This window comes from Podarcis liolepis (assembly GCF_965112155.1).
Source record: "Podarcis liolepis genome assembly, chromosome: 17".
Classification (NCBI taxonomy): Eukaryota; Metazoa; Chordata; class Lepidosauria; order Squamata; family Lacertidae; genus Podarcis; species Podarcis liolepis.
Genome location: NC_139571.1, coordinates 5,359,862 through 5,384,501, shown reverse-complemented (window position 1 = coordinate 5,384,501; position 24,640 = coordinate 5,359,862). Strand labels below are relative to the sequence as shown.

The following is a 24,640-nucleotide window of genomic DNA, read 5'->3' as shown; positions in this document are numbered from 1 at the left end:
GATTACAGTTGCTCTTCAAATAATTCGTAAACTTCTTCCAATCTTCTGTGAATCTCTGGTCCCGCAGGTTTCGAATCTTTCCTGTCATTTTATCCAATTCTGCGTAGTCCATTGATTTTGTCTGCCATTCTTCTTTCATCGGAATTTCTTCTTGCTTCCATTTCTGGGCTAACAATACTCTTGCCGCTGTTGTTGTCGTTTCCAATCAGTGCCTGCTGCGTATGTTCTTCCTGCTGAAACCCCGTAACTTTCCATACCACAAATGTTCTGTGTTTTGTCCTGCTTTTGTGTCAAGAATATGTTGCAGGCTAAACCCACAATAAAACTCCAGCTTGGAGACGTTCAAACGGCATAGCTACTGGAGCACCCTTGAGGCAGAATACATGTAAGCCAAGTGAGTCTAGCAAGCTCAAGTGTCTTCCAGAGTGAATCTGGTTTCAAGCATTCACCACCACTACCAAGCCCAGTGTGGGTTCAGCTCCTGCGGGTGGCTGACTTCCTGGACACTCTTCCTGGAAGAGCCAACCAAACTACACAGTAGGTGCCATCAGGACTGGGCTTTGGGGCAGAATGAGCAAGAGGGGATCTCAGATGCAGATCTCAGAAGGTCTGCTCCCTTGTCTTTGTCAAGGAAATGTATTGGGCAGCTCCCTCTAAGCAACACTGCTCTCCACACTGGGGAGCGAGGACACAAACCTTAAAAGCAGCATCCCTGCTCTGCTCTCCATAACCTATGTTTTCTAGTCCCAGTGTATCCATCCTTCCCTCCCTTTCCTGCATCCACCCTCAACCCCTTCAGGCCAGTGATACGTTTTCCTCCTGTGTATAATCTGCACATGATGGAACCAGATCTCTCTCTCTCTCTCTCTCCTTAATGGTGGGTTCATCTTGTCTTGACATTTGGAGAACTTAGACCCACCCACCTAGAGAGAGAGACAGACGTAGAGAGAGATGATTCTTGCATCCTGTGTCCAGTTTCTGAACATCTAAGGCTTCAATCCTAAGCACACACTGCCATGAACGTGACATTAAAATCCCCATGACATGCCAAGCTCTCATATTAGGCTAAGTCAAAGTGTTTTATATGTGAATGTTTTGTAAACAAACACAAATATTAATACACTAGAGTAGTGCTTTGTGACTTGGCTACAGTCTTGAAGCTGCTGGTTTTTGCCTAGGTAAGCAATAATCTCACTTTTAGCACTGGGGAAAACCAGCCAGATGGGTGGGGTATAAATAATAAAGTTATTAAATTATTATTATTGCCTATTTCACTATGATGAAAAATCTGGGATGTAATTCATTCGACACATGAACTTTTTCCAGTTAAATGCAATTTAATGTTATATTTCCCAATCAGTACACAGACACAGACCGGGGATCACAAGAATACTGCAGGCTAGAAGTACGATCAAAATCTAAAGTGTCTGTGGCTCCGTAGGTAGGGAGTTTAACTTGGGAGATGTCAGTTCAAGTCTGCCCACAGCTGGAGGGGCCTTGAACAAATCACTGTCAGCCTCAGTTCTTCCATCTGTAGAATGGGAATAATAGTGATCTGGGCTCATATTAGAAAATGCAACCTTGGCCAGCATGCTCTTTGCAACAGTTTCCCTCTTTTGGCTGAGTGGCAGTAAAGTTCCAGGGGCAACACTACTGGGTTCAGAGACTTATTATGGTCTCTTTGTAATATTTCCTTCATTTATGAACATGCAAGCAGGAGTCTGAGTGGAGGCAAACAGCAGGTACTGCTACATGGAGGCAAATCTGCTACTCCTACCACCAGCTCCCCAGCCTTCAGACAACTCCAGGCAGCCTCCCAAGCACTCATCCCAGCCCTGGAGATGAATGGACCAGTCAGGAAATATCTACAGATTTTGGAAAGCAATGGAAGCTTCCCTTCCAGGGTAAATAGCAGCTTAAGAGCAGGGCAGCATTTTCATCAGCTTGAAGGAATGCTTTTTTAAAAAAAACCATTCATCTGATCCTGTTGGGCAGTGAGAGCTTGGAAGTTGCATTAAATAAACAAATAAAACTTGAACTGTTAATTGCAGTTAATACGTACCAGGTCTAATTTGGTCTTAAAGCTATTTTGCATCAAATCCCAGATTCTCATCCAAAGTCAGTTTAAGCAAAACTATAGGGATTGATGATTAGGAATGAGTCCAACAGCAAATTCACAACAGTACTTCTATTTTAAACAATAATTTTCTTCTTTTAACTATGCTTGTTCGAATTTGTAGTTCTATTTTTTTGTATTAAGGGGAAAAATGCTTTCTGGAAGACCTTGTCTCCCATCCTTATCCTGTTTAGTTTTATCCATCTTTCTGTTTTGAAAAAGGAAGGCATTAACAACAGCATACCTCATGGCGATTGTCTCTCAAATGTATACTGGACCTTCAGTAAAAACACAAAGTAGATTTTGGAATATTGTGCCTTGTCATCTCTCACACCCCCTTGCAACGCAAGCTCGTTTATGCACTCTCTGTCCTTCCCTCCCCACTCTTCTCCCAAACAGTTATTGCAATTTTGCTTTCTGCTGCATCCATCGCCATGGAGACGTAATGACTCATTTAGGAATTGGAGCGGGTTGTGGCAGGAGGCAGATGTGGTGCACGATGGGATTGGCCTAGACTCAGCCCGCAATAAAACAGATGCGTCCCCACTTCCGATGTTGCTCTTGGGATCCAAAGAGATGCAGAATTTCTGGAGACCACTTGCAGCACAGCCACACTCCAGCCCAAGCCCCTCTGTCAACAGCCCACAAGTCCCCACGTCCCTCCCCTGCTCTCCTTGCCAAGCCACAGGCTCCCTGCAGCTGGCTTTGATGCCCCTTCTCTCTTCCAGTCTACAGCAAGCAAGGGCATGTGAGTGAGTGGATGCTGAGCTCTTCTGGCCTGTTTCCCATTCCGCCTCAAGTTAATGGCTCTGTAAGTAATCCTAGCCTGGCCTGGGGCTCTGGGAGGCACAGCCCACCCCTGGGAGACTGGCTCTCACACTCTCCTAAGTGGGATGAATTACTTATGGTTGAATCCATTACCTCTTATGCTGCTGTTGTGTCTTTTGGTCTCCCACACAGCTTTCTTCGAACTGCCTGACATCGCTTCCCCGCAGCCAACCCCTTGAATGCTCTTCAGTGGGTGATGATGGCACAGCTACCCTGTGAGGTGGGGGAAATAATTATCCTGAGAACTCCATTGTCAAATGCTGTCACACAGCTCCTTTTGGGACGACTGTTTTGATCAGGGCCTACGGTTGCCAACTTCTCTTTTTTAAAACCACTCTCTGCTCCTGTATCTTGAAACAGTTGCTTGATCTAAAGCAATTTGGACAATGGGAAGGTACCTTATACTGAGTCAGACCATTGGTCTATCTATCTTAGTGCTGCCTGCACCAGCCATCTCCAGATGGTTCCCTTCTTTTATAATATACAGTTATTGATTCACAAGGGTTCACCTGAGCTTAGGTTACCAGTGGATGTGGCTTAGCAGGCTCTCAGCAGGTTCTGCCACCTTTTCCCTCTCTCTTTGTGCTTCCTGGAACAAACAAGAAGGCATGCGACCTGGGCTCCCTGCAAGTCAACTGAATCTCCCTAAAATGAGATTTTTATAGCACGCATCCTTGCTAATCCAACGTGTATTGGATTATTGTAATGTCAACGTGTAGAGACTTGTTTGATACTTCTGGAAATGCTGTGAGTAAAATATTCATTTATTTGCGAGGTGTCTGTGATTTATTCTAGCCTAAGTATTTCTATGGGGAACATTTGTTTAAAGGTGGATGAGGGCAGATGTAGAATCTAACCAAGTTTTAATGTGCTTAGAACAATCGCCATTGTGTTAACTCGGCTATGAGAGAGTAAGAGCTCTCTTCCATACCTCTTTCTCCAACACTCTCCAGATGTTTGGGACTACAGTTTTCATCATCTCTGACCAGTGGGTGTGGTGGCTGAGGATTGTTGGTCATACCCCAAAGGCAGCTAAGTGAGGAATCCTGCACAAAACAGCAGTGCCAGCTATCCCCAAAGCATCTGTCTCCCAGAATTAAAGAACAGGGCCAGCTCCAGAGGGTGGCAAGACTGGGCATTTGCCAGGACCCCCAAAACAACAGGTGTCCATCCCACCACAGCAGGGCTTCCATTTTGCACAGAATAGCCAAGAAGATCAGATGCAGGCAAAGAGCATTCTCAGTGTTCACATCCCTCCTCTTACGGGCTAGGGAGGTCCACTGAGGTTGCCACACTTGATGGATCCCCAAATCCTGGAGCCAGCACTGTTGGGTAAGAATAACTCTGCATAATAATAACTCTCTGGGGAAATATGGATAAATTGGTATCTGAAGAAGTGTGCATGCACACGAAAGCTCATACCAAGAACTAACTTAGTTGGTCTTTAAGGTGCTACTGGAAGGAATTTTTTTATTTTGACTATGGCAGACCAACACAGCTACCTATCTGTAACTGATTCCTGGAGAACATGCTTGTTCCTCCAGGCACTGCACTGATCATTTCCCCCCTCTTTAGGTCCCCCTTCCTGTTTGCATCTTCCTGCCCCTCAAAGCACAGACTTTTGTTTTCCTGATTCCTTGCCCTTGCCCTCTGCTGGTAAGCAATAATTTCTTACCTTTTATTACTATTAAAAAATGTTGATGCTGTGGCCCACATGGAAACGGAAGGCCACGTCTTTCACTGAGAGCAACAGAACCAGCCAAAGGCCTCAGCTCTTGCAAGTAGCTTTGTTCGAGGTGAGAGCCATCTGGCTGCTATCAGGGCCACCCAAGAAACAAGGTGAGGCAGGGTCCACCGAGACAGCAAACCCCAATGTCGACCTTTCCCTCACCACCCCACCTTCTTCCTGATGTAGATCTTCCCTCGCCGCTTCTTCTCTGGCGGGCAGGAGGGCGCCATTTTGAGGTCCACCTCAGGTGCCAAAATGTCTTGGGCCAGGCTGGGCTGCTATGCAACCATTTGGTTTAGCAGCATGGAATGCCCAGAAGCAGAAAACGTCAAATGCAGACAGGAAACCCTTTTAAGCCCCAGGGCCGCATTCTCTTCTGAGCAGCCTTCTAGGGGCCACATGCCAGTGGTGGGAGGGGCCAGAGGCAGAAGTGGGTGGGGCAATGAATCAAAATTTGCCCTTTGTACAGTGGGCGAGGGGTGTGGTTGGAGGGGGGAGTGGCTTTGTGAGAGTCCTGAGGGGGGCCAAATCGAGAGATTTGGAAGGATGCATTTAACCCTGGCTGTGAGGTTCTCCATTCCTGTAATAATAGATGCGGGATGCCTGAAAAGAAAGGTGGAAGCCAGAAAGCCACAGAGAGCTATTATATAAAAAGATCCACTGATCTACAATTTTATTTTATTTTTAAGTTTTAGGTCCCATATGAAAATACTGTAGTAATTTTGGGAGCTCATTTGGGAGCGGAAATAATACGGATATGCTACATTTCCTACTAAATGTTCCAAGTGTTTCACGTCATTGTAATCATCACATTATTATCCCCAGACTGTGGAGTAGGGAAATAGTCACATGACTGGGGCTACTCAGTGTGCAGGGCTGACCCAAGACATTCTGGCCCCTGAGGTGTATCCCAAATGGCGCCCCTCTCTCCACCGGAAAACAAGGTGAAATATACTCAGAGTCGCAAAGTGATTTCATGCTAGGCTACCACTACTGGAAAGAGGCCCCGATCCAGCACCCGCACAAGAGGTTATGAGCCTGGAGCTGCTTCCCAACTGCCCCAATCAGACTGCTGCATTCTGAATCCTATTGTTCTAGGACCAATCAGACTGCTGCAGTTTGGATCCTATTGTTCTAGGACCAATCAGACTGCTGCAGTTTGGATCCTATTGTTCTAGGACCAATCAGACTGCTGCAGTTTGGATCCTATTGTTCTAGGACCAATCAGACTGCTGCAGTTTGGATCCTATTGTTCTAGGACCAATCAGACTGCTGCATTCTGAATCCTATTCAACTCAGTACATAACGCAAGGGGTGAGGGAAGATCTCCATCAGGAACAAGGGCAAGGGGAGAAAGATCTGCATTGGGATTCTGCTGTCTGAGGCAGTCACCTCACCTTGCCTAATGCGTGGGCTCTCTCTTCACCCTGAGGACAATAGAATGGGGACAGTTGTGCCAGCCCATTTCTTTCTTCAACTCATTCAGTACAAGTGACTGAAAAGACTTCATTTTCACAAACTGGTACGTTCCCTTCCTTTTGCTTCACAGTGGCCAGAGCTCCCAACAACGACTGGGGTGACTCGGTTTCAAATCTGTACCGTCTCTTGGCCAAACCTACCTTCAGGGTTGTTGTGAGGACAAAACGGGGTGGAAGGGGCAAAAACCACGATTGCTGCCCTGTGCCCCTCAAAGCACAGGCAAGGCGAGACTGTAACAAATCAATAATACTAGGCATGGGTAGGCAAACTAAATCTGGCCCACGGACGGTCCGGGAATCAGCGTGTTTTTACATGAGCAGAATGTGTCCTTTTATTTAAATGTGTCCTTTTATTTAAAATGCATCTCTGGGTTATTTGTGGGCATAGGAATTCGTTCTTTTTTTCTTTTCAAAATATAGTCTGGCCCCCAGTGGCGTAGCGTGGGGGGTGCAGGGGGGGCCAGCCGCACCGGGCGCAACATCTGGGGGTTAGGGTTAGGGGGCGCAAATCCATGGGTTAGGGGGCGCGAATTACTTGCCTTGCCCCGGGTGCTGACAACCCACGCTACGCCACTGCTGGCCCCCCACAATGTCTGAGTGACAGTGGATCGGCCCCCTGCTGAAAATGTTTGCTGACCCCTGATACTAGGGAACATAAAAAGGGTCTGCAATTTGGGAACAGGCTTAAGAAGAAAACCCACTTCTCCCCTAAGACACAGCAAGATGCAAAACAAAATGGCTTGGGAGGATTATATTCTGTAGCAGGAGAATATATATATGGAGGTGCAGCTGCTTCTTCTGGAGGGGGGGCAGCTGTTTATTATGCCAGGCGCTGATCAGTGTTAGTGGCCCCTTGGGTGGAGCAGCTTCTGGCCTGGTGGCGTTTCGTGTAGAGATAAAACGGCTCTCTCAAATTGAATTTAGCCCACCCACTCCCTGGACCCCAGCCCAGGCAGGCGCAGGGGAGTGGCTATTTTGTGTGATAGCCTCGGCTATTTTGTTTCCCTCCCCAGCTATCGGGCTGAGCTACAGTCAGGATGTTATGACGACAGACAGACAAGCTGGAGCATCAGCCAGCCCAGAATGGACCGAGCGTGAACGGCAGGCGGAGCGGGCAGCCTGTGCCAAACGGCAAGTGTGTTTGGCGTGGCCAAGTGCTGTGGAGGAGTGAGAAGGGAACCCAGGGTCCATTCCTGTCCTCTGAGCTGCTTGCAGGTAAATCAAGGCTTTGCTGGCACCCAGATTCTCTCAACACCTATCGCCTTCCTAATACCCGGTTCTGTTGTACTTAATTGTGACATTTTCCTGTATGATTGTGATCCCAGCAGCGCTTTCCAGAAGGCTTCCCTGCATGCCTTTTGACAGGAGTCTGGAAGTTTATCTCTTGTGGTGGGGTATTCCTTCTGCATGCCATTTAGCATGTCACTAATCTTTGCATGAAAGCTATGTATTCTTTTATTATTTAGTCAGGGTTTTGCAAGGTACTTGTGGTCTCTGCACAATCTGCCTTCTTGAATGGCACTCCAGAATCTTCCTGCTCAAACAGCTTGCTTTAAAAGAGGCATTTATCTCACCTCGGGAGCAAAGCCATCTCTGCTTGTACCATTACTTGCTGCACTGGAAGATTAGGGCTCTAGGAGGTCCCCGGTTCAATCCCTGACATCTCCAGTTGGAGCTGGGAGAGCCTGAAACAATGGAGAGCTGCTGCCAGTCCGAGTTGACAGTATTGGGCTGCATGGACTTGGTATTCGGCAGCTTCATATGCTCCTGGGAAGTGGTTGTAATTACCATGGGCTCATCTAGACGTGTTCTGTGGCGGCGGAGACCAAACCCAAAATACTTGGTTATGCTGAAGGGGTAGGCAAAACAGCCATTAAACCAAATTATGTTGCTGCAAAGAACCCTGGCAAAATGTATCTCTGTAGGGGGGCAGGGAATACCAGATGTATAACCATGGTTGAGAAGAGGCCTCTGCATCTGAAGTTTTTCGGGGGTCTTGGATGTACTGTGAACCCTACTTTAAAAAATAATCAATAATCAATATTGTACTTGCCCTTTTGAGGTCTATCTTCTCTAAATAGCCCGACACCATCATTTTGTTTGTTAATATTTTTGTTGTTTGCCGTTTCTTCCTTCCCGGTGAATAAAAACAATAAGAAGAAATATCGGCAATGGATCATAGCAATCTGTAGTGCAGCATAATACAGCTAAATTAAATGCAATCTGAACAGCATGAAAAGTGGGAAGGGGGCTTGGTGGAGAGACCTCAGTACTAACTTAGAACAGCGCTTTATGAGAATCTGTGTATGGGAACAAATGGAAATTACGATGGGTTAGGCATTATACAGAGATAAGATATGCACACCATCATGCATTTGAAACCCACACCAAAAATCTGGGAACTGTAGTTGGATATGGGTGTTGTGAACTGTAATTCTGTGAGAGGAAAACTATAGTTCCCAGCAGTCTTTTGGGGAAAGTCATGTGCTTTAAGTGTTTGGTGTGTAGGCAGCCCAGATATGGGTGTGCATTGTTGTGCTGCCCAGTCTCTGGACGGTGTGCCCATAATGAGGGGTATAGATTGGCTCTATAATATAAAAGGGACGCAGGTGGCGCTGTGGGTTAAACCAGAGCCTAGGACTTGCCAATCAGAAGGTTGGCGGTTCGAATCCCTTCGACGTGGTGAGCTCCCGTTGCTTGGTCCCAGCTCCTGCCAACCTAGCAGTTCGAAAGCACGTCAAAGTGCAAATAGATAAATAGGTACTGCTCTGGCGGGAAGGTAAACGGGGTTTCCGTGCACTGCTCTGGTTCGCCAGAAGTGGCTTAGTCATGCTGGCCACATGACCTGGAAGCTGTACGCCGGCTTCCTCGGCCAATAAAGCGAGATGAGCGCCGCAACCCCAGAGTCGGTCATGACTGGACCTAATGGTCAGGGGTCCCTTTACCTTTTATAATATAAAAAGTGCCATTTTGCATGGCTGAATGTGGCACAAATGTTCAGCAACCATCCACTTCACCGGGACTGGATTTTGACTCCATATCCTTAACCAGAAAGGCAGCAGCTCCCTTGCTGCTATACGATGAGCCATTTCTGTGTGTGGATGGAAATACAGAAACCTGGAGTGCAAGTCAGATCTGGACACTTTTCATTGATTTCGATGGGAGAGTTGAACACCTGCTGCTCGGGCAGCGTACTGGTTAGCGTAGCCAATTTCCCACCTCTCTCACCCCCCAGCTTATGTGCTATGAAAGCTGACACGACAACCCTGTAGAATGTAGCAGGTGACTCTTTTCCCCCATCTCTGTATCTCAATATTGGGAAAAGATTCTGCTATTGAATTCCTGCTGGTCATCCATCAATTAAAGGCGCAGAACCCTAGCAGGAAGAAATAACATTTCGTTTCAGACCATCCAAGTGTCCCTATTTTCCAGGGACAGTCCCAGATTTACAGAAGCTGTCCCAGTTTCTGTTTTGATCCCAGAATGTCCCGCTTTTCCTTAAAAGGTAAAGGGACCCCTGACCATTAGGTCCAGTCGTGGCCGACTCTGGGGTTGCGGCGCTCATCTCGCTTTATTGGTCAAGGGAGCCGGCGTACAGCTTCCGGGTCATTTGGCCAGCATGACTAAGCCGCTTCTGGGGAACCAGAGCAGCGCATCGAAATGCCGTTTACCTTCCCGCTGGAGTGGTACCTATTTATCTACTTGCACTTTGACGTGCTTTCAAACTGCTAGGTTGGCAGGAGCTGGGACTGAGCAATGGGAGGTCACTACGTCGTGGGGATTCGAACCGCTGACCTGATTGGCAAGTCCTAGGCTCTGTGGTTTAACCCACAGTGCCACCCGCGTCCCTTTAGGACATCTCTATTTTCACTGAAGAAATGTTGGAGGGGATGGAGTTCTGCGACCCCATCTGAAAGCAGCCCTGTACAGGGAAGTTTTTTTAAAAAAAAAATTAATGTTTTACAGTGGTACCTCGGGTTACAGACGCTTCAGGTTACAGACACTTCAGGTTACAGACTCCGCTAACCCAGAAATATTACCTCAGGTTAAGAACTTTGCTTCAGGATGAGAACAGAAATCATGCGGTGGCAGCAGCAGGAGGCCCCATTAGCTAAAGTGGTACCTCAGGTTAAGAACAGTTTCAGGTTAAGAACAGACCTCCAGAACGAATTAAGTTCGTAACTCGAGGTACCACTGTATTATGTTTTTTACATCTGTTGGAAGCTGCCCAGAGTTGCTAGAGCAACCCAGTGAGATGTGTGGGGTATACGGTAATTATTATTATTATTATTATTATTATTATTATTATTAACGACACCTCTATTTTCATTAGAGAAATGTTGGAGGGTGTGTGATGCGCCTGGGCTCCTAGCCCCCTCCGCTCCAGCCCACTGACGCTATGATGCCCTCCCTGCCTGAAAACCCTGGAGTCCGGGGCCCCCTCCCGCCTTCTACGTTTTTGTTCCTGCTGTTTTGCCTTCCTCTGTTATTCTAGCCCCAGTGGGGTGGGAGGTTAATGGGCCTGTTGTTTCCTGTTTCCCCCTCCCAGGGCTTTGAACTGACTGGATTGGTTGGGGAGGATTGGCGAGAGCTCAGGAAGCGGCAGCCCAGCAGCAGCCTCACCTCTGAGCCCCTCCTGCCTTTCATCTCCGCCCCAGTTCGGCTCCCCACTGCACACGTACAGCCTGATCCTATAACCCAGTTAAATGGAAATACATGCCAAACTCACTTGAAGTTGACTTTGAGCGGGCTCATCAGTAGGCTTCAAAAATGCTTGGCCTCAACTGCCACTGGCTGTTAGGGCTAATATCAGATCCCTTTTCCGGTTTCATATCAGCAGTGGATATTTGGCCAGGCCGATCCATCATCCTAGAAAAAAGGGAAAGCCAAACTCTTCCCCCACCCCCGGCGCACCTCCAGTCTTTCAGGGGCAGCTGACTGACCCCTTCAAGGGCACCGACTGTTTTTGTGAGGGTCTAATTTTTATGACGTTGTCTGGCCTCCAGTACAACAGCCAAGTTGAAATGTGATGCAGTGAGCTGCTCTTCTGGACTCTCCCTTTTCTCTCAAGATAAGGCCGCATCCACACCATACATTTAAAAGCACCATTATACCACACACATGGGACTACAGTCATACCTCAGGTTACAGATGCTTCAGGTTGCATTTTTTGGGGTTACAGACATGCCGAAATCCGGAAATACAGTGGTACCTCAGGTTAAGTACTTAATTCGTTCCATACTTAACCTGAAACTGTTCTTAACCTGAAGCACCACTTTAGCTAATGGGGGCCTCCTGCTGCCACTGCGCCCCCGGAGTACGATTTGTGTTCTCATCCTGAAGCAAAGTTCTTAACCTGAAGCACTATTTCTGGGTTAGCGGAGTCTGTAACCTGAAGCGTATGTAACCCAAGGTACCACTGTACTGGAATAGGTTACTTCCGGGTTTCGGCGGTCAAGCATGCACAGAAGCGCTAAATCACGCTTTGCGCATGCCAGAAGCGCCAAATCGCAACCCGCGCATGCGCAGACACGGTGCTGTGGGTTGCGAATGCTGCGGGTTGCAAACGTGCCTCCCGCACGGATCACGTTCGCAACCCGAGTGTCCGCTGTATACAGCTGCAAATATAACGTTTTAAATCTGTTTTAAGTGCATTATACAAATTTGACACTAGATGGCGATGGTGAGCTTATGGCAAAATCAACATATTATTCAAAACGTGTTGTTGTTTTTTTTAAAAAAACATATTCACAGCATTTTTATATGTGTCTAGATTTCACCATGGATTTCCCCAGCGACTCCTCAGAGAGTGCTGAGTGTGGGAAAATGATTGCTTGTACATGAGAGCATGAGCAAAGTTCTTATTGTTACAGGGTGATCTCATAGCTAGAAGCATCCTTGGAGCATGAATAGCGCGTGAACAGCTCGTGCTGTCCCATATGATTGGCTAACGTAGTATGGTCTGATCGCTCGCATGGTTTAGTACCAAGGTCTTTATCTGCTGGCTAGAACAAATTGCTTGACTTGTATTTTTTGTATCCTTACTTGGCTTGTATCTTTCTGATTTTCACACAATAAAAGCTGTGCTGCATTAGCCCTAGGAGCTGCCATGTTTCCCTAGGAGCAGCCATAATTCGGAACCTATCTTGGTGTGAGACTGATTTTTCTCTGGATGCCGAGCTGCAACTCGACAATTGGTGCCCCGTGTGACTGCCTTCGAACTTCACGTTGTTTTTCAGCACTCACCAACACGTCGTTCATCCACGTAGTGGATCCCTGGTGAGTGCTCCCGTGTGACTGTTTGTTTTTCATTATTCAGCACTCACCTACACGTCGTTCATCCACGTAGTGGATCCCTGGTGAGTGCTCCCGTGTGACTGCCTGTTTTTCATTATTCAGCACTCACCAACACGTCGTTCATCCACGTAGTGGATCCCTGGTGAGTGCTCCCGTGTGTACAACGTTCAGCTCTCACCTCGCCCCGCAAGGGCTGCAGACGCGTCGTTCATCCACGTAGTGGATCCCCGGTGAGAGCTCCCGTGTGAATGTGATTCTGGACTACGTTACGGACTTATCAGCACTTATCTCCGCCCGGACAGGGCAAAAAGGCGCCTCTCTCTCATCCTCCTACGGATCCCTCGGTAAGTGCTCCCTGCTCTTTTTGCAACTCTTGCAATCATGGGAAAATCTCTCTCTGCACCACAGAAAAAATTTTATAAAGACCTTAAATTCCTTTTGGCCAGTAACAACCTTGCTGTTAGGAAAGCTGACCTTAAGTCCCTTATAAAAGCCCTGGACACTCACTGTCCGTGGTTTCCCCAGGACGGAAACTGGGAGTTAGACGATTGGAAAAAAATTGGACACTTCTTTCAAAATCATCCGCAGATTGATGTAAAGGTTTTGCATGCCTGGAGTAACGTCTACAAAGCTATGTCGTGCTTAACTCCCTCAAACATTCTTCTGGCTGCTGGAACAGCTTCTTCAAACGCCCCCCCGGTTCCCGCTTTGCCTGCCTCAAACCTACCTCCTAAACCGCCGCCTCCTCCTGTCACTCCCCTGCATTCTTCAAATTCTGCAGCACCCCCCGTTCTTCCACCTCCTCCGCCCAAGGCATCTTCTACCACTCCTCTCCAAGAATCTCTCCGTGCCGCTGCACCATTGTTGGGTTTTGACTGTACAACTCCTAATCTCTTCCCTGTGATTGCTCCTGCCGCGCCAGGGGGAGGCCCAGCCCGGCACGAACAGTTTGATTTGAGATTCATAAAGGAACTACATTCCTCTGTCAAGGACAATGGTTTACAATCTCCTTACACCCTGGGCTTGTTTGGCACTATTTTTCAACAAAATTTGATACCAGAGGATGTTAAGCTGTTGGCCCGCACTGTAATGCAGCCTCATCAAATGATTTTGTTTATACAAGCTTGGCACTGGGCCTGCCAACGTCGTGTTGATGGGATTCGGAATAATCTTAATAATGTTGCATTGGCTAATCATCAGGCTGCTTTGGCTGCTTTGGGTGCTGGTGCCGCCCCACCCCCAGCCCCCGTCATGTTAACCCAAGCTGATGTCCTCGATGGGTTAACGGGAGGAAGCAATTTTCTTACCATTGCCCAACAGCCAACTCTCGACCCTCAGTATTGGGCAGCCACTACAGCCTCTGCCCAAGAGACTCTGGCCTCTGTCCCTGATGATAAAAATGAGCGAGATGGCCGATGGAGAAGCATCAGACAGGGTCCTGCAAAGCCCTATGGACAATTTGTTGATCGCTTGTATAATACCTTCAAGCGGCAAGTTCAGGACCTGGCAGCACAAGAACTGACTGTACGCCAGCTTGCAAATGAGGACTGTAAGCAAGCGCAGCGCCTTCTAATGGCAACATCAAATATAGCCATTGCTGATATGTTTAAAGCCTGCCAGTCAGTGGGCACTGCTAGCCACGGCCTGCTAGCCACGGCCTTGTCCTCCGCCGTGTCCCAAAATCCTGCAAAGGCTACAACCTGTTGGATTGACAGTGGCTAAGGAAAAAATCCAGCGGACCTTACCTATTACGTGCCTGGGACACAAGCTGACAGCATCTGCAGCCATTCCAGTCACGCCTCAACTACAGTTTCCTGATCTTAAACTGGTGGATTTACAACAAATTCTTGGACAGCTGAATTGGATAAAGAGTTATTTGGACCTGCCCACCTCCACTTTGCCTCCACTATTTTCTGCCCTTAAAGGACACAAGAATCCAGCGGACAAGATCACAATCACCTTCCACAGCTGTTCCAGTGTTTCCTGGCACGCTGAAAGGCCATCTTCACCCCTATCGCGTTGGCCCCCCTTTTCCCTGGGAAGCCACTTCAACCACCAAACATCATTACAGTTTTGCTGCCTCCTAATAGCGACCATCCCATCTGTGTCATCACGCTTCATTGGGCTTGGACTTTTGACTCAGCAGTACAAGGAGCAATACATCAGACTTATTTACAGCAAATGGGCTCCTGTATCTGCAGAAATGGTTGTGTGACTTCTTCTGGATTGTGGTTTTTACATGCCAATAATCGAGCCATGAAATATCACACAGGTTGCTCGGAAGTGGCCATTGGACTAATTTACCATTCTCATCCTTATTGACATCGCTTGGATTTTACCCCCCAGATCTCTTCTTTTTTTCTCCTCCCTCAGGAGTCCTGCCTTATGATGTGTTCCCCTGAGCATGTACAGAGGGCTGTCTTGGAACTATTGTGGACTCTTGGCAAGGGAGGGGGTGAAGGGATTTTAGTGTGTTCCAGTTGTTTCATTTTTGTGCTTTGGCATGGTTCCCGGACAGAAAGAAGGTTGCAATATGGTTCTTTAGCACGGCCCGCGAATACAATGGGCTCTGTTCTCGACCTTGTTGCAATCCTTTTTAGTTACAGCAAGCGGAATATGCTTGAAGCGGACTATGTTTGGCTAGTGCCTTTTTTTAGCTGCTGAGAAAAATGATTTTAAAAAGCTTCTCAAAGCTTTGAACCTCTTTTTTGGTGATGGTATTCTAGTATTCCAGTAAATGCTTCATTTAAGATTAGCAATAATATGAAGGACAATCGTATAAGTTTATCACCTGTGTTTTGTTGCTTGCAGAAATAGTGCCTTATTGTTTTCATTTTAATCACAATAGCAAAAAATTTTTAGGTCATTATCCATATTGTAATTGGACATATGTATACATTAACGGATCTTCTTGTTTTCTTAATGTTACAACCATGAGTGGCAGACCAAAGGTTTTAATTAATAATGTCACAACCTACATGACTTATGAACAACAGGCTGCGTGTAGAGATTTTTATGTTTGGTTCAACTGGATGAGAAAAAGCAGTAAATCTGCATATTTGCTTCAATCTGATTCATGGTTATTTTGTGGCACACGTGCCTACAAAGTAATCCCCTTTGCCTTTTCTGGTACCTGCACGTTAGGCATAGTGGTACCCTTGATATACAAAATAGATAAGCTCCCAGAGGTTCGTTTGCGTAACAGAAGGGAAGTACAATCACCTATTTCTCAATATACAGGGACAGCCATTTCTAGGTCCCTTCTGCCTTCTTTAGGTGCAGCCATGAATTACCGTGATTTGCATAAATTGGCAAACTGGACAGAAAATTTGTTTAATTCCACCATTTTGGCTTTAAAAATGATTAACAAAGAAATATCAGAAATAAGAAATGTAGTTCTTCAACATCATTATGCTTTAGATGTGATCCTTGCTTCTAAAGGTGGAATTTGTGCCTTAATTTATTCTCATTGCTGCATGTATATAACTGATCAATCAACCAATATCTCTGCTACTATTGATCATATGGAACAAATGATAGCCCATAATCCTTTGAATCCACCTGAAGGTTTTGATCCATGGGAGTGGTTGTCTTCTTGGTTACCCAATGGAGTATGGTTAAGAAAGGTATTATTGATTGTAATTGCATGTGTTGCTGGATTCGTCGTGGTGTGTTGTTGCATTCAATGCATACCCTCTTTGATTTCCCAATGCACTGCATGGTGGTACCGACCACGGCCCACCACAGGGGTTACAAGAGGAATTTATGTTGCAAAGTGTAGACGCTTAGGCAATGAAGTGTACGATTTGGACTAATGGTCCCTCTTTTCCTCTAATAATATAAATAAGAAAAGGGGACATGTGGGAAAATGATTGCTTGTACATGAGAGCATGAGCAAAGTTCTTATTGTTACAGGGTGATCTCATAGCTAGAAGCATCCTTGGAGCATGAATAGCGCGTGAACAGCTCGTGCTGTCCCATATGATTGGCTAACGTAGTATGGTCTGATCGCTCGCATGGTTTAGTACCAAGGTCTTTATCTGCTGGCTAGAACAAATTGCTTGACTTGTATTTTTTGTATCCTTACTTGGCTTGTATCTTTCTGATTTTCACACAATAAAAGCTGTGCTGCATTAGCCCTAGGAGCTGCCATGTTTCCCTAGGAGCAGCCATAATTCGGAACCTATCTTGGTGTGAGACTGATTTTTCTCTGGATGCCGAGCTGCAACTCGACAGCTGAGGGAGCTGGCAGCTGTTAGGACAAGGTGGTCCCAAACACGGCCCTTGAGGCCATTTTTGGTGGCCCTCAGCAACACTGGGCACCCCCTTTTGCCCTGCCTTCCCAAAGCCAGGAATGCAAGGTGCTGGGCTTTAGGAAGGAGGCACGAGGGCTCTGACAGGGTCCTAGCATCCTCCCACCTCCTTCCCAAAGCCTTGTTAGTGCTTTCCCAGCTTTGGGAAGGAGGTAGGTAGGAGGGCTCTAAGATCCTGCCAGTGCCTTGTGCCTCCTTGCCAAAGCTCCTTGCTTACATACCCACCAAAATTTCTCCGAGGGAAATAGGGACGTCCCATTCCATAATGATAATTTTACTATTTATACCCCACACATCTTACTGGGTTGCCCCAGCCATTCTGGGCGGCTTCCAACATATATAAAAACACAACAAAACATTAAACATTAATAAAACTTCCCTATACAGGATTGCCTTCAGACGGTTTGGGGGTCAGATAACTCCATACCCTCCAACACTTCTCCAATGAAAATGGGGACATCCTAAGGAAAAGCGGGACAAATCAGAAACTGGGACGGCTTCTCTAAATCAGGAATGTCCCTGGAAAATAGGGATACTTGGAGGGTCTGTGCTTAGGCAGCTTTGAGAAGACAGCGGGAGGGCTGGGCGAGTGTGTCAAATTCTGGCCTCACTCCCAGCACAGGTTCCATGTTGAAGTACTCTTGCAGCCTACTTGGTATGTAAAGATGGATCACTCTGTTTTTGGAGACCCCTATTCCCCTAACAAAACAACAATTCCCAAAGTGGTTTAACAGTCAAAGTGGTAATAACAGCCCAACGCTATTTCATGACACCCTTCTGGCTTAAATTATTGCTTTTATTCATTCATTCATTCATTCATTCATTCAACTTACTACTTCTTTCTTTCTTTCTTTCTTTCTTTCTTTCTTTCTTTCTTCCTTCCTTCCTTCCTTCCTTCCTTCCTTCCTTCCTTCCTTTCCTTCCTTCCTTCCTTCCTTCCTTCCTTCCTTCCTTCCTTCCTTCCTTCCTTTCTTTCTTTCTTTCTTTCTTTCTTTCTTTCTACAAAAGTAACACAAAGGGACTTAAATGAAGTCATAGTTCCACTCCTCCCGCCCTCTGATGTTCTGATGATGTTCTGATGATAGCAAGATCATAAAAAATTATTGCCTACTTCCCCCCTGCCTAACATACCTCTTCCATATACCCATGGCAGCCAAAGGCATCACCAGTAATAATATATGGCTGATCAGCTGTACTATGATGCAGACCTGAGAAGAAGAGGGAATGACGGGAAGAACAATGGTTCTAAATTACAAAATGCCCTCTGCTTGGTTGCAATGGGTGGTATTAAACAAGATGCTTGTGCTAGTGCAAGGATTAGTACTGGCACAACAGGATTTCCCCCTCTCCCTCTACACACCTGTGTGTGTTCCACACTGTCCCCAAATCTGCTCTGGAGGCTTTTGGGGAAACACAGAACAGATTCAGGGGGTGCACAGGAGGAGAGGAAGATCATTCTGTTGTGCAAGCAGAAATCCGTGTGCTGATGGAACCATCTTCTTAATGCAATGCTGAATACAACTCAGTTTCAGGGGATCTGCTATCTACAAGCCTAAGAACAATAATACCTATGGGAAGGACTGATGTGTAGGGTCATGGAGGATGAGAACATTTCTAGTAGACCACATGTCAAGAGTTCAAAGCACGTCACATGGATAATTTCAGCAATCCTTCTGATGAAATAGATTGACAGTGTTCTGCCTCCCATTTGCTTCTTTTTAGGGAGGGAGGAAGGTGGCTGTGTTGGTTTGCAGAGGCCAAAACTATCATTCACGTCAGCTGACCACATTGCAGAAGTCAAAACTGGTAAGAGTTCCCAATGAAGAGGGAGTCTATATGCTATAGGGTATCAGGGGTCAGCAAACTTTTTCAGGTCCACTGTCCCTCAGACCATGTGGGGGGCCGGACTATATTTTGAAGGGGGGGGGGAATGAACAAATTCCTATGCCCCACAAACAACCCAGAGATGCATTTTAAATAAAAGGACACATTCTATTCATGTAAAAACACGCTGATTCCTGGACTGTTCGCAGGCTGGATTTAGAAGGCAATTGGGCCGGATCCGGCCCCTGGGCCTTAGTTTGCCTACCCATGGTCTATATCAGGGGTCAGCAAACTTTCTAAGCAGGGGGCCGGTCCACTGTCCTTCAGACCTTGTGGGGGGGCAGACTATATTTTTTTTGGGGGGGAATAAAAAATTCCTATGCCCCACAAATAACCCAGAGATGCATTATAAATAAAAGCACACATTCTACTTGTGTAAAAACATGCTGATTCCCGGACTGTCCGCGGGCCAGATTGAGAAGGCAATTGGGCCGGATCCGGCCCCTAGGCCTTAGATTGCCTACCCATGGTCTATATGTTATTTAGACATCGCTTAAAAAGAGGAAGAAATGCATCACCAGAGCAGAAGATGCAGAGTTGCAGAGAATTTGCTTGGGCTAGCATATTACATAGATGCCCATTTAGAAATACTGTAATTTCTCTGGAAATGCATCTCATCATAGTTGGGAAGACTGCAGCCAGGTGACCTGTGTTTCTTCTCAGTCTGCTGTGCAGAATGCCCCACATCTGAAATAGAGGACTGACCTCTGTACGGCATGGCCACCCTTGTGACTATAAGTGTTGTAGACCCATCAACAAAGTAGAGGAGGGTGGAGACCATTTGGAACTAAGCATAATACCATGTGGGACTTAACTCCTATGCGATTTCCAACTTCTCCTGTTCCGATTTTTAGTTCCCAGATGTCAGCTGTCAACTCAGGCGTCCCTATCAGGCCTGATGGAGCAAAGACAGAATCCAGAAGGGACTCTGGGGATGCTACAAAAATCACCCCCAATTCAGGTGAGTAACCTGATCATTTAATTCAATATGAATTCTTCTGGGTTACAGGTAAGCCAAATGGGCTATTCAGCCTTGCCCCCGGCTCCATGCATCTAGAGAAGTCTCCCTGGGTCAATTGCTGCTGCTAACTACAGCAAGAGATCATAGAATCATAGAATCATAGAGTTGGAATAGACCACAAGGGCCATCGAGTCCAACCCCCTGCCAAGCAGGAAACACCATCAGAGCACTCCTGACATATGGTTGTCAAGCCTCTGCTTAAAGACCTCCAAAGCAGGAGACTCCACCACACCCCTTGGCAGCAAATTCCACTGTCAAACAGCTCTTACTGTCAGGAAGTTCTTCCTAATGTTTAGGTGGAATCTTCTTTCTTGTAGTTTGGATCCATTGCTCCGTGTCCGCTTCTCTGGAGCAGCAGAAAACAACCTTTCTCCCTCCTCTATGTGACATCCTTTTATATATTTGAACATGGCTATCATATCACCCCTTAACCTCCTCTTCTGCAGGCTAAACATGCCCAGCTCCCTTAGCCGTTCCTCATAAGGCATTGTTTCCAGGCCTTTGACCATTTTGGTTGCCCTCCTCTGGACACGTTCCAGTTTGTCAGTGTCCTTCTTGAACTGTGGTGCCCAGAACTGGACACAGTACTCCAGGTGAGGTCTGACCAGAGCAGAATACAGTGGCACTATTACTTCCCTTGATCTAGATGCTATACTCCTATTGATGCAGCCCAGAATTGCATTAGCTTTTTTAGCTGCCGCGTCACACTGTTGGCTCATGTCAAGTTTGTGGTCAACCAAGACTTCTAGATCCTTTTCACAGGTACTGCTCTCAAGCCAGATATTGGTGAGCAACAGAAATGGGGGTGCAGGGCAAGCTTTCCTTAGGAGGAACTGGCCCAGCTCATGTTGTTCTGCCACACCAAGCAGCTGCATGCCTTGTACAGTCAGTGTTGCCATGGGGCACTGCCTCACCAAGCACAGCCTGCTCTCAGCTAGCCCCCCTCTGCAGAGGCGAGGAAGGGGGAGTGGTGTGTGTGGGTCGCCCTGGGTGTCAACACTGAGGGGGGGGTGGCAAAATGCCAAGCAGCACTCACTGTGGGGCCTGCAGTACGCCCAAGTCACGCGTCTCTCCTGGGAGCGCATTGCAATAGTCCAAGCGAGAGATAACCAGAGCATGCACCACTCTGGCAAGACGGTCTGAAGGCAGGTAGGGTCTCAGCCTGCATACCAGATGGAGCTGATAAACAGCTGCCCTGGACACAGAATTGACCTGCGCCTCCATGGACAGCTGTGTATATATAATTTTTATTAATTTTCCATTTCATATTATACATTCACATCATCATTATCCACTTTACCACTTTGGCTCTTTAGAGCCTATCAATTTCCCTCCCGCCGCACGGCTTTCAAAATTAACCTTTATATCACTGCATTTTGCACGTTTTCCAATTCTAATTACACTCATTACTAAATAGCTCAAAATTTAAATGAAAATAGAAAGATAGAAAATTTTTCATTACAAGTCTTCAGACAACCCTGCTAGTGATGTTAATTGCTTACAGTAATCTTTCACATATCATATAAATTTACTCCAGTCCTTTTGGAATACTTGATCATGCTGCTTTCGGATTTTTCCTGTCAGCTTCGCCAGTTCTGCAAAGTCCATTGAAATATACTCGGAGTCGAGTGTGGATTTCATGCTCTTTATTCAGCTCATAGTAGTGAGGAATGAAAGTTCCCCCAAAATATCTGCTTTATATACATTATTTACACAATGGGCCCCATGTGATTGGCCAATTCCTGGATTCTCCTGTGGGCCAATCAGGTTGCGGATTCACTTCCACCTGGAGCTGGATTGGGTGGCTCCTGTGGACCAATCATACTGCTGCATTGTTCTAGGACCAATCAGACTGCTGCATTCTGGACCCTATTGTTCTAGGACCAATCAGATTGCTGTATTTGGATCCTATTCAACTCAGTACATAACATCCATCATCTTCATCTACCACTAGGGCTGCACTGTTCTCACTCACCCCACAGGCAAAGCCACGCAGGGTCTCTGCTGTGGAGCAGTGTTGTGCTTGCACCTTCCTCCAGCTACTACTTAGCAATGTCGTTGCTATTGAAGCTGGTGGCACTAATATCTCGAAAGGCAATTTGAGGATCTAAAGCTATGATTTGTTATTTGATGAGATTCGGCAGAGAAGCAAATCTTTTCTTTTTAAATAAAAAACCCTGAAATTGTAATTAAAGTTAATTCAAAAGGGGCAATTAGACTTCCATTAAGTGCCTTTTAATTCAATTTTTAAATTTTGGCTTTTACTATGCATGGAGCGATTAATTGGATCTTTGCATTATTCATTTAAAAGTATGAAAGCTATTATTTTAAAGTTTCACATGCTCTCAGTAAGGGCACAATTTTCATAACTAGATGGCAGGAAAGCTTCATTCAGCTCTCAAGGAGAGTTGCTGGATAGAGAGTTGAGCTGAGTCAAGCAAGGGTGGACCTAATTGCGCTCCCATGGGGGAGCATCAACAGCGCAAAAGGCACCTTGCCAATTGCCATGCGCAATGCCTGGTGTTAATGCTGCAGACAAAATGCATCTGCTTCCCACTCTGAGATTTAGAGTCCCTCTGAGATTTTGGGCACTTCCAGACTCACTATTTTCAGGTGGGATTCAGTCACATACCAGAAAATTCAGACTGCACAATTAAAGTTGATTTGATGCTCTTGCACAGCAAACCTATTCTCTGCAGAAAGTGTAAGATAACATCTGCTTGAATGCGATGGTCCCTGCATATAAATCAGAACGAACGCTCAATAAATAGCTAATGTTGCCTAATCTCCTGACAAACAAATTGGGATGAGTGCTCAATAAACAAGTTCTGTGGATGTGACCTTAGCCCAGGGGTCGGCAAGGTTTACATGAAGCCGCTGGGAGAGATCATCAGGGGGTTTGGACTGGGTGTCCATCAATATGTAGATGATACCCAGCTCTACCTCTCTTTCAAATCAGAACCAGCGAAGGCGGTGAAAGTCCTGTGCGAGTGCCTGGAGGTGGTTGGAGGATGGATGGCGGCTAATGGATTGAGGTTGAATCCTGACAAGACAGAAGTACTGTTTTGGGGGGGACAGGGGGTGGGCTGGTGTGGCAGACTCCCTGGTCCTGAGTGGGGTAACTGTGCCCCTGAAGGACCAGGTGCGCAGCCTGGGAGTCATTTTGGACTCACAGCTGTCCATGGAGGCACAGGTCAATTCTGTATCCAGGGCAGCTGTCTACCAGCTCCATCTGGTACACAGGCTGAGACCCTATCTGCCTGCAGACTGTCTTACCAGAGTGGTGCATGCTCTACTTATCTCTTGCTTGGACTACTGCAATGCGCTCTATGTGGGGCTACCTTTGAAGGTGACCCGAAAACTACAACCAATCCAGAATGCGGCAGCTAGACTGGTGACTGGGGGTGGCGCCGATACCACATAACACTGGTCTTTGTTTAGTCATGTCCGACTCTTAGGAGTGAGGCTCAAAAGCCTTCGTTTGTATTTAGTCAAGAAGGGAAAACTACCTACTGAATAGTGTTTGTGCAGGGTTTTTGTGTCAGCACCTTGTGGGTAGGTTCTTAAGCAACCTCATCTTATGTTGTTGGCGTCGTTGTGACTGAATTTTCCAAAAAGAAACAAATACCGTATTTTTCGCCCTATAGGACACACTTTTTCCCCTCCAAAAATGAAGGGGAAATCTGGGTGCGTCCTATGGGGCGAATGCAGGCTTTCGCTGAAGCCTGGAGAGCGAGAGGGGTCGGTGCGCACCGAACCCTCTCGCTCTCCAGGCTTCAGGAAGCTCTGCGCAACCCTCGGGAGACCGGCTCCGAGGGTGGCACAGAGCTGCCTGCAGTCCCCGGCTCAGCACAGCTCTGCACGGCCATTGGGAGCGGGGCGCTAAGTCCTGCCCCGCTCCGGATGGCGGCGCAGAGCTGCCTGCAGTCCCAGGATCAGCGCAGCTCTGCGCGGCCACCAGGAGCCGGGGCAAAGCCCCGCCCCGCTCCCGATGGTCGCGCAGAGCTGCCTGCCGTCCCGGGACTGCAGACAGATCTGTGCCGCCATCCGGAGCGGGGCGCTAAGTCACCCCACTATTCCCCGACCTGATCTGGAGGCTGGCGGGGGGGAGAAGCAAGCTTGCTTCTCCCCCCCCCCCCGCCAGCCCCACAAGCTCGGGGGATAGGGGGATGGCGGAGCGCCGCCACCCCGCTATTCCCCGACCTGATCTGGAGGCTGGCGGGGGGGGGAAGCAAGCTTGCTTCTCCCCCCGCCAGCCTCACAAACTCGGGGGATAGGGGGATGGCGGAGCGCTGCCACCCCGCTATTCCCCGACCTGATCTGGAGGCGGGGGGGGAGGGAAGCAAGCTTGCTTCTCCCCCCGCCAGCCTCACAAACTCGGGGGACAGCGGGGCAAGCTGTCCCTGAAGGCAGAAGAGGGAGACGGAGTGCTGCGTCTCCCTCTTCTAGCTTGGGGATGGCTGCGCAAACCTGGGGGGGAAATAAAAAATTTTCCCTTGATTTCCCCCCCAAAAACTAGGTGCATCCTATGGGCCGGTGCGTCCTATAGGGCGAAAAATACGGTACAAATAAAGGCAAACAATACAAACTAAAAATAAGTAAATAAAGGGAAAATTACCCCTCCCCCATGGCCATGTATTCCCAGAGCATTTTTGTGGTTGCTTTACCTCATAATAATGAGCAGTGTAAGTGGTCCTGAAGAATAATCACATAGTCGAAAGCGCAGGGGAGTGGGTGAGCCCTTCCTCTGCCCACTCTTCCCTCAGAGACACTTCCTTTCCCTCCCATCCTTTCCTAAATGATGTGCGTTCCAGGGCTGTGAAAACAAGATTAGGCAGCATGCAGTGCTATCCTAGGCATGTCCACTCAGAGGTAAGTCCTGCTACATTCAGTGGGACTTACAGGTATATGTGTATAGTGTGGGGTGTGAAACACAAGAGCAGTCAAGTACAACATTTGCCAAAATTTGTGCTT

General features: G+C 47.2%; 1 protein-coding gene across 4 annotated transcripts in view; it reads left to right on the top strand.

Annotated features, from left to right (window-relative positions):
* Positions 1 to 3,485: 3,485 nt before the first annotated feature.
* The window catches only part of LOC310696978 (myoD family inhibitor domain-containing protein-like), a 29,413-nt gene continuing 8,258 nt past the window's right edge, over positions 3,486 to 24,640 (top strand). Inside the window, exons 1-5 of one of the 4 annotated variants that reach the window (XR_014520817.1) lie at positions 3,486 to 3,691; positions 4,520 to 4,600; positions 7,165 to 7,366; positions 18,484 to 18,567; positions 19,500 to 19,606. Coding sequence is in view for 1 of the 4 variants with exons in the window: in XM_083483219.1 (XP_083339345.1) it covers positions 19,507 to 19,606 (100 nt within the window). In the remaining 3 variants the exon portion in view is untranslated. Of the gene's footprint in view, positions 3,692 to 4,519; positions 4,601 to 5,598; positions 5,618 to 6,959; positions 7,367 to 18,483; positions 18,568 to 19,499; positions 19,607 to 24,640 lie in introns of those variants that run through there. The other 3 variants (XR_014520818.1, XR_014520819.1, XM_083483219.1) reach the window with 3 other exon arrangements.